The sequence below is a fragment of the Fukomys damarensis genome, unplaced genomic scaffold (genome assembly GCF_012274545.1).
Source record: "Fukomys damarensis isolate Sample0158 unplaced genomic scaffold, DMR_v1.0_HiC HiC_scaffold_118, whole genome shotgun sequence".
NCBI lineage: Eukaryota > Metazoa > Chordata > Mammalia > Rodentia > Bathyergidae > Fukomys > Fukomys damarensis.
In genome coordinates, this window is record NW_022901030.1 from 376780 (window position 1) to 387531 (window position 10752).

Below are 10752 nucleotides of genomic sequence, written 5' to 3' on the forward strand. Positions count from 1 at the left end.
TTTGGTATAGGGATTAAGTTCGGGACCTTGTGCTTGCAATGCACGTGGCAGAACCACTGGGCTAAATCCCCAGCCTAAATATGATTCTTAATTGATTAAATTTCGCAATAATGAGTTTATTCTTCTCTTCCAAAGTGGAATGAAGCTATAATTCAGTAATGGAAGAAAACTTTAAAAGTTCCCAAATCTATATAAATTAAATAATTCTTAGCAAATGTGTTACTAAAAAAGAAAAAAAACCCTAGAAAACGCACAGATACAAATGAAAATGAAAATACACTCAAATTTGTAGATGTAGTGAAATTAGCTATTATCATTTACATTAAAAAGAAAGAGCTCAAATAAACAGTCTAATATGAAGAACTAGAAGAAGACCAAATTAAATCCAAAGCTAATAGGAGGAAAGAAGTAATAAAGATTAGATTAGAGTGAAACTAAAGACATTACAGAATAAAAGACCATAAGGATATCAGTGAAGCCAAAAGTTGATCTTCATACTAGTCGTGAAGTCTTCCCACTGAAATTCATCCTCAAACCATAGAAAAACAACAACAAAACAGACATATGAGAAAAAAGGCAAGAAAATGCCTGCAAAAACTGCCAATATTCCCCAAAGCAGAACACTAAGGGGCACCAATAGGAAATAAAATACCAAAGAGTCAAATTATACAAAGTGAAAAGAAGAAATTCAGTGACCTCAATGATGATATCTCTAAAAAGGTAATAGATTTGATAAACAAAATAGTGAGCTTAATGATTATACTAATAAAAGACTAGTACAGCTAACCAAAATTATTGACATGAATGACCAATTTAGCAAGAAGTTACAGTCTATAAAAATTTTCCAAGCAGAAATACAGAAGGTAAGTAATTCTATCGAAAGTGGAAACAGCAGAAGTGACCAATGTAAGAGAATCTCTGAACTAGAAAAAAAGGCTGATGCTCTTGATTATATGCACAGAGATACCTTAAAAATAATGAGAGAAAGTGAAATTACCTAAGATATCCTAGAAGATGCAAAGACCACCTAAGATTAACTAGAATTAGAGACAGAAGACAACAAGAATGGCATAAAAATGTTTACAGAAATCATAGCAGAAAAATGTGCTAGCATGAGGAAAGACGCTACATAAAACCAAATGGCTACACCTGCCTCGCATGCTCAAGGTCTTGAGTTTGATCCCCAGTACAAAACAAAACAAAACAAAACAAAACAAAAAAACCCCAAGTGGCTAAAATGTTTGAAGAGATAAAAGAAGAAACACATAAGAAAATTAATAATGTATTTAGTGAGCTTAAGAAGGATTTAAATATTTCAGAGAAGAACCTTAGAACAAAAATACAGTACTCTTTGACCGGCATACACTTTTAACACTGCTTTTTTTAAAAAAAAAAAATCATTTCTAATAGTGATTCAAATAGATGTAAAGGTCAAAGTAACTTATCATTCTCAGAAAAACTTCACTCTGGTGTACCTTTAAGCTTACATTCAGATCATTCTCATTTTAAAATATAAAATTATCTATAACAAGAAGAATTTATGCTATTTCCTATGCTTTATTAAAATTTCCACTAAAATAATTTTGCAGGCTTTTAAATTTCCTTTGAATTTATTTTTTGTTATTGTCATATGTTAGGCTATAATTTTCATGAGTCTAGGAGATTAGTTTATATAACTGGCATCTCAGATTGCTTTGCTATTTCTTCAAAGATTTTTTCCTTATTGATCAGTATAAATGGAGTAGGAATACTTCATATTTCTAATGGGAGACATTAAAATGTATTTTCAATTTATATTTCATTTGTTTTAAAAATTATTTTGATTAGCTCATTTTGTTCTTCAAGTGTGAGGGTAGACACCTTTAATTCAGAGAAACTTCTCCCAGAGAAAACAGTACAACCATGACGGTGAACTTTTCAGGGCTTTGAGTGACAACAAACAGCCTCAGTGGCATGTGTGCCATAGGTTACCTTAATATTCTTTGGTGGTTTCCCTGGGGGTTAACTGCTCAATGGAATGAATGACTCCTATAAAAGTAGATGAAAAATGAGTTATATCAAGTGAATTTCATTTTACTGATTTTATTATAAAATATGTAATATTCCATTTTCCATGGGCTAAATTTAGAAAATGATAAAGGATTTTGGTAAGAAAGAGTCAAAAGTACAGTTAGGTCTATGCCATCCATTTCTAGGATCTTATAAAAAACTTCAAATTTTTTCCTTATTTTCTCTTCTCTTTCCTCAACACCTTTTTGTCCCCTATCTTCAAATGTTTTCTTAAACATTCCTGTTCTATACTGAAACCTCTCTTTCTCGAGTGATTTAATTTAAAAAATCATGCAGTAAGCCGGGTATGGTGGTGCATGCCTGTAATCCCAGCACTTGTGAGGCAGAGGCAGGAGGATAGCTGTGAGTTCAAGACCAGCCTGGGCTTCATAGTGAGTTCCAGGTCAATCTCAACTACATAGTGAAACCCTCTCTCAAACTCCCCTCCCCCCAAAAATCATGCAATAGTATAGATATTTCCCTAATAGGAATAACAATTTTTTTTTCTGGTACTGGGGATTGAACTTGCAACCTTGTGCTTGACAAGGTAGGCAGCAGAACCACTGAGCTAAATCCCTGGCCCCAGAAATAACAATGAAATAACTGAATAACTTCCTGCATGGTTTTTATTTCTTCCCATCTACAATTATTTCTCTGGTTACAAATATTTTATTCCTTTATAAAATAATGACCACTGCACTAGAAGTTCTCTTCCAACTCCCCTTACCTCCATTGGTGTAATTTCACCTTCATTGCTTCTACATGGGACATCTGTTAAAAAATTAATAGACATGTTTCATTCTACACAAAACAATAAAAAGATCATTCATATTTATGTACATTGATAAAGTATTATACTTTTTCTCATGACAATCAAAAGGCAACATAAAAACAGCCTGATGAATCATTGGGAAAATAGAAAGGTAAATGAACAAAATGGGGATTGGATAAAATATACACGAAGTGATAATATTTCTATTTGTCTTTTTTTTTGAGTAACCAATATACTGCTTTCCTTTCTTGATGAATCATTGGGAAAATAGAAAGGTAAATGAACAAAATGGGGATTGGATAAAATATACATGAAGTGATAAGATTTCTATTTGTCTTTTTTTTTGAGTAACCAATATACTGTTTTCCTTAGTGCCTGCATGATTGCATATCTCCACCAGTGGTAGCAAGGGTTCTAATTTTCTACACTCTGGCCAACACTTGCCATCCTTTGACCTTAACAACAGATCTTTTAACTCAGGTATGAGATGATATGATGATTTTTATGTGCATTTCCCTGGTGATTCATGATGTTCAGCACCTTTTCGCTTTTCTGTTGGTCATGTGTTCTTTGGAGAATGAATATTAGTTCCTAGCCCATTTTAATTGGCTTATTAAGTTTGATCTTGTTTTATACACTGAATTTAAGAAGCTCCTTATATATTTTGAATGTAGAGCTCTTGCCAGATACATGGTTTGAAAATATTTGCTTCCATTCTATAGGCTGCTTCTTTATTTTTTATGTTTTTGGTACCTGGGACAGAACTTGGTCCTTGCTCTTGCAAGTCAGGTGGTGGAAACATTGAGCTATATCCCTGGCTCTATAGGCTGCTTCTTAAGGCTATATTGTTTGCTTTATGGTGCAGAAGCTTTTTACTTGGACGTAGTCCCACTTGTTTGCTTTTGTGTTTATTGCTTATCTTTTGGTGTCCTATTAAAGAAATTATTGCCCATCTCTAAGTCACTGAACTTTCCTCCTGTATATGCTTGTATATTCTTTCAGGTCTTAGGCTTAAGTCCTTAATCCATTTATTTTTCAGGTAGTTCATGGATGGTCTATAGAAACAACTGATTTTTGCATGTTGATTTTGTATCAACTTCACTGAATTTTTCAGTTTAATGTAGGTTCTTTGTGGAGAGTCTAGAATTTTCTACATATAAGAACATGTCATCTGCAAAGATAACATTATTTCTTTCTTCCTGGCTTGGATACCTTTTATTTCTTTTTCTTGACTAACTGCTCTGTCTGAAACAGTGATGGTGGACCTTTTAGAGCTTTCAATGATACAAACAGCCTTCTGCAGCATGCATGTCATAAGTTCACCACTAGTACCTCTAGTACTATATTGAATAGAAATGATATGAGTGAGCATTCTTGCTTTGTTCTTGATCTTAATGAAAAGTTCCTATTTTCACTCTTGAGAATGATATTTTCTGTGGGCTTTTCATATGTGATCTTTATTATAATGAAGTACTCTCCAATTATTCCTGGTTTATTGAATGTGTTTATCTTGAAAGGTGTTGAATTTTGTCAAATACTTTTTTCCTACATCCATCTAGATAATTGTATTTTAGCAACTAGCTCTGTTAATATATGTTATTCCATGTATCTAGAGGTCTGCTCAAAGCTTTATGGAGGAGGCTATTGGTGTGTGCTGCAGAGATCAAGGATGTGATGCTGGGATCAATTCATGGTGTGAGGCTAGGATTAAGGCTGCTCCACCCTGGATGTGAGTGCTACCTGACCTTAAGAGTGGGTAGACTAGATAAAATATAAGGGATAGAAAAAAGTCATTAATTCCTGCTTGTCATTTTCTCTTTCCTTTCTGCCTTCTGCCTGCCATGAACTGCTTCTCCTTTGTGATGCCTCTTTGCCATGCCACCCTACCTCAAAGCCAGCCAACTACAAACTGAAACCTCTACACATTGTGAACCAAATAAACCTTTCTTTTTCCTGGTCACTAATTGCAGTCCTGTCTTCTATATCTGAAATTCTATCTTTACATTGGCTCATTCTGCTGTATAAATTTTCAATCTCCTGGAAATATATTTGCATCTGTTTTATGGATTCCATTTGTTTCCTGTGTTGGGATGCCATCATGTTCCTCAGCTCCTCTATTTTTTAAAAATCTATGTCTCCTCTAGATTTATTCGTCGTGTCTTGCACTATGGACACAATCTCTGCTATTTCCTGGGAAATTATTTCTCATTTCATTTTTTTCCAGATCCTCTTGTTGCCAGTTCAGGGATTCCAGGTGGTTGAGTATCAGATTGTTAGGTCTTGTTTCCCTTTGGGATTGCCTTAGGTGATCTGGAAATCTGGCTTTGTGACTTGTTTCCATGTCTTCTCATTTCAACAGATGCAGCTTGCTGTGCCTTTTTTTGAGGCAACTTTTTGCTCACCCAGTGGTCTTCAACTCTCAGCAAACCATCAAGAAGCCTTTTCTCTGCTGCTTACCAGTACACTAATTCCTGGGTTCAGAAAGGTGGCCTTCTGGATCCTTGAGCTCACCTGTCATCTGGGCAGGCTTCTGGCTGGGGCCCAAGCACACTTGGGATGGTATCTAGGTGTGCCTCTTGCTGGGTCCTTTATATACCTATTGTCTGAGAGGGCCTTTGGCAGGGGACTGTACTCCCCAGTTCCTGTTGTCTTTGAAGGCTTCTGGCTAGGGTCCACCAGAGAGCATACAGGGGCTGGCCTCTGACTGAAGCTTGTGACACTGGGCAGCTCTTTCCTGGGCAGGCCTTTTGTAAGACTTGAATAAGCTAAAGTGACTCCATGCTCATAGGCCAGAGACTTTGCTTCTTCATATGCTAATTGCTAACTTGGCTAACAGCCCCCCAGGGGCAAATGGTTTGACAAAAGGTGACCCTAGAACATTTCCTGCATAAGATAAGCAATGTGTTTGCAGTCTTGTTCTGTGAATTCCCTGACTCTTTGTTTAGAAAAACCTTATAAAAAGTACCTCAGCCCCTGAGCAGTTGCCTCTCTGAGCTACCTGGCTCTGGGAGTGTGGTCTGGCCAGACTAATAAAGGTCTATTTACCATCTAGCCTGGTGTGATCCCTCCTGGGTTTCTCGTTTCTCCCTAGCTCCCGGAGCCTCGCTGAGTGTTAGGGCCCAGCATCGTGGAGGCCTTTTTGGCTGTTCACAGCTTTGGGAAGTCAGGCCCTGGGTCTTGCCTCCGGAGCCATCGTTGGGCTATAGGACTCAGCATTGTGAAGGCCCTTTCGGCTGTTCATGCTCCGTGGAGTGGAAGTGAGACTTTAAGTCTTACAGTGTAGCTCTGATGTCAAGGTAATGCTAAACATATAATGAGTTTAGAGTTGTTTCATTCTGCTCATGCTTTGGGAAGCATTTGAGAATAAATGCTTTTAATTTTTTACATGTATGTTAGAATTCACTAGTGAAGCTATCTGGTCCTGCGCTTCTCATTGGGAGGCTTTTCATTTTCATTACTGACTCAGTCTCCTTCATAATCATAGGTATGTTCAGACTTGCTGTTCTTCAATGTGCAGTCTTCACAGGTTGAATGTTTCTAGGAATTATCTGTTTATTCAGCACTGTCCAATTTGTTGGCATATAATTGTTCATTATAATCTCATGTTCTTTTTAAATTTTTTGCATCACTTGCAATATCTTCTCTTTCACTTTTGATTTTGCATCTTCTCTCATTCCTAAATCTAGCTGATAATTTGTTAATTTTATTTTTAAAAAACAGTTTTAAAAAATTCCCCATTTTGTTTGTTTCTGCCCTAATTTTTATTTCTCTTCTGCTAACTTTGAACTTATATTGTTCTTTTTCTAGTTCTTTGAGGTGTGAAGTTAGATTGTTAAGTGTACATCTTTATTCTTTTTTCATAAAGACTTTTACTGATATAAACTTCCTTTTACTACTGCTTTTTATGCATCCTATACATCTTGAGATATTTTCTAATTTATTTTAAAATTTATCATTTGGCTGTTTAAAAAGAATGTTAAATTTCCACATACTTGTGAGTTATAGTTTTCTTTTTGCTACTGATTCTATTTTTGCTCCTTTTTACCCAGAAAAGACAGGTGTGGTATGATTTCAATGTAGTCTCCTTGTCCTCACTAGCATTTTTTATTTTTTGTTTTTGTGACAATGCTTTAATGGGATTCTAATGGGATGAAATGATATCTCTTTGTTCTTCTGATTTGTATTTCCCTGATGATTATTCCTGTTGAGTATTTTTTCATATACCAAATTGGCCATTTGTAGGTCTTTTTAAAAAGAAAGGCCTATTTACAAGTGGAGGATGGTGGTACACACTTATAATTCCAGTTCTCTAGGAGGATGAGACAGAAGGATTGAAAGTTTTAGAGAACAGCCTAAAAGACTTGGTCTAAATGCTTTTTTTTAAACTTATTTTTTTTGACTTAACATGCCATCTGCTTGGAGAATGTTTCATGAACTCAAGAGAAAATACATATTATGTTTCTCTTAGTTAGAATCTTCTAGATATGTCCATTTGGGCTATAGTTATGTTCATGTGGTTTACCTAGTTCAATTTTTCTGTTTCTTTGTTCATTTTTGTCTTATTATTCTACTCATTATTGAAAGTGTGTTAGTTGCCAACGTCTCTTACTATTATTATATTATTATCTATTTCTTCAGTTCTTTTTGTACAATTTAGGTGTTTTGATGTTCATATATTTAGATGCTCTAATGTTAGTGCATACATAGAATTATATTCTGTTTATGGAGTGAATTCTTTATCACTATATAATGACCTCATTTGTGTTTTTTCATACTTTTTGACCTAAAGTCTATTTCCTGATGTAAATATACCCACTCCTGATACTTTTGGGTTACCATTTGTTATATCTTTGTTCATTCCTTTAATTTTAGCCTGTATGTGTTTTAAATCTTTTTTTTTTTTTTTTTTTTTTGGAGACAGGGCCTCACTATGTAGTTGAGACTAACCTGGAATTCACTATGTAGCCCAAGCTGGTCTCAAACTCATATCGATCTTCCTGCCTCAGCCTCCTGAGTGCTGGGATTACAGGCGTGTGTCACCTTTGTATTTCTATTGATATGCTTTGACTCCCTTCTCCCTATATTTTGTGCCTTCTGTAATTATTTTCTTCGTTTGTCCCCCTACAACCCAAGTGTGGGGAGTTTGGTCCTCAGCATGATAATGTTGGGATATAATGGAACTTTTACAAGATAGGGTCTAGTAAAAGTGGTTATGTCAAAGAGACTAAGGTAGTTCTCTTGGGACCCTGTTAGTTCTCATAAGACTCAGTTGTTATAAAAAATAAATGAGCAGGACTTTCTGGCTTCCACGTCACCCTCTTGCCCCCTTACACATGCTTCCAGTTCTCATTACACATAAGCTGGTGCAAGTCATATGCTCTTGAGCCTCCAAACTGTGAGCTAAATAAAACACTTTTATTTATAATGTACCCACCTGGAGTTATTTTGTTAAAGCAACAACAAAAACAAACAAAAAAAGTGAACTAATATGGTACCCTAAGTTTACAAAAAAAGACAGAAACAGCCAGTGCCTCAGGCAGTCCTCAGAAAAAAGTCAGAATACTGGACCATATTCCCATTTTCTCCTGCTCTCCCCAGGAAGAAGCTGTGAGTTAGAGCTTCTCACTGGTTATGTGGAACAATGTAAGGGGCAGGGTGAATGGCAAGAAAGTGTTTTGAATATTTTTACTTCTGGAAAAAATGTAGCTGGTCTCATGCCGGAGACTCAAAAAGTTTCTGAAAAATTCTCATAATAAAGGGAATTGTTTTTTCCACTGTCATTGATGTGTCTGAGGTGGACAAAAAGGATACAGGGCTTCTTATTTTGCCATCTTAATTATGTCCCCAACTCAGCTGAATTTTCCAAGCTGTGGTATCTCATAGGTAAAATAAGTAATATTACCTTATTTTATAGCTACAACACAATTATATATAATGATAGAGAAAACTTTTATAAGTAGCAAAAACCTATAAAGTGTTACGATGTAAAGTGGCTTCTGCTGTCTCTAACAGCAGTTTGTTTTGTTTAGCTCAGAATTAATAAGCACCAAAGGCACTAATTGCTGAATGAGACATTGGGTCTGACCCTGAGATAATAGGGCACAGCAAGGTCTTGAGCTCCCAGAGACTGGAGCAACCTGATCATAAAAGTGTCTAAATGAAAGAACCCATTGCTAACATTTGCTCCCGTGACCCTGAACACCCCTTTCCTATGGGCTAGAATAGATAACTAGGCGAATCTTAAAGGTAAACTCCCCAACTGCAAAGAACTGTTACATCTGGGTTGAAAAGATTAACTATTTTGTGACTGTGATTTGAACTGTGAGAATGAAATGTAACCACTCATGTGAAGTCAAGGCTGTAAAATCCTATAAAAGGAGAAGTTGTAAGCCAGTGCGTCATCAATCCAGGCACGGCTTATGTGCAATCGACCCTTATCGATAAGTAAATTTATTATTTTACTTCCATTCTGCTACCTCTCTGTGCATCACTTACTGACTCCTTCCGTAACAATAAGACATAAATGGTAATATGTTAAATAGTTGAGATCTCAGGTCAAACTGACTAGACCAAATTGAACCCCTATGAATTAGTGATTTATAGTTGATTATCTAATGTTTGATCTTGAGCTTATTTATAAATAATAATAGTTCCCTCAATTGGTTGTTGTGAGGGTTGATGTATAATCCAAGTAAAGTACCTAGAACATAGTGATCAATAAATGCTAGCTGGACTACAAGGGACTATAGGCAAACCAAAGGAAAGAAGTTACTAGATGATCCAGTGGCCTCAAAATAAGCTCTTTCGAGAAGGGTGGGGGGACTACTAGTTGCTGAGAGATATCATGTCTTCCCAGTGATATTGAAAAGTAAGTAGGTGATTATCCTAAACCTATAACTTGAATGTTCCAGATGAAATGTAGACTAAAGATACAATAACTCTGTTAGGCTAGTTGCTTCCCTGAAGTTCAGTCATGAATATACTTAAAATCCTGATATATCTGGGGAAGTAGAAATAGGAAACATTATTAAGTTGTGGTACAAATCTTATAACTAATCAATATTCCATACTTTAAAAAAATCAAAGATTTTAAAGATAAATATAATGCATTTTAAAGCATAGTAATATATTTAACTTGCATTTGAAGGGACTCTCTTAAAGGCAGATATTTAAAAAGCCTGCATGTATTTTTCTCTAATTAAATCTCTTACTGATAATTTGTGTAATTTAAAAAATTTAATGCTAATTTAATTTCTTCTTTTTCCCCAACTGCACTTTCTCCCCCTCCTCTCTCTCTTGCTTCTCCTCCTCTTTCTCTCCTCTACATGGAAGAGGCCAATGGCTCTACAGCTTACAATGTTGAACAAAAATTCTTTTTCACAGATCAGAGTTAAGATTTAACTTTTCTATAACTTTAAAGGAGCAAAATAGCATTAAGCGTTTTACAAATTTTTAATAGGGTCTAAACATTTTCCTGGGAATGTTACAAAATAAATACTATATGCCAAATTGATGATAAAATATATATTTATTCTCTAACAAAAATCAGATTTGCCTATAGCAAACTATATAACACCTTGATTTTAATTATTTTAATGATAAACATAAAAACAAATTAATTTCTTACCTAATGTTATAGTATCCTCAGACCATTTTTCATATTGGTTATTACTTAGGCTTTCTGGTATTTTATTTATATTCACTTCCTGGAATAAGAAAAGAAAATATATCGGTTGAAACATTAAAAAGCAAAAAGTTTTCCTCTGCCTTAAAATCTTCATTTTAATATGCTATGCTTTTATTCCTCTAAATTTACAAAAGACAGGAGCTGAGTTTGTGAGAAAAGCAATCCAAAGTAAAATTTTATTTCTTTTTTTTCCTCATTGAGTTTATTGGTACATTTTAGGTATACAGTACAGTCACATTCACCA

General features: G+C 35.1%; 1 protein-coding gene across 1 annotated transcript in view; it reads right to left on the reverse strand.

Annotated features, from left to right (window-relative positions):
• Window positions 1–10528, reverse strand: part of C2cd6 (C2 calcium dependent domain containing 6) — a 15229-nt gene extending 4701 nt beyond the window's left edge. The window contains exons 1-2 of the mRNA XM_033760607.1: window positions 10449–10528; window positions 2777–2820 (exon numbers count right to left, since the gene is read on the reverse strand). Of these exons, the coding sequence (XP_033616498.1) occupies window positions 2777–2782 (6 nt within the window). The 5' untranslated portion in view covers window positions 2783–2820; window positions 10449–10528. The remainder of the gene's footprint in view (window positions 1–2776; window positions 2821–10448) is intronic.
• Window positions 10529–10752: the final 224 nt, after the last annotated feature.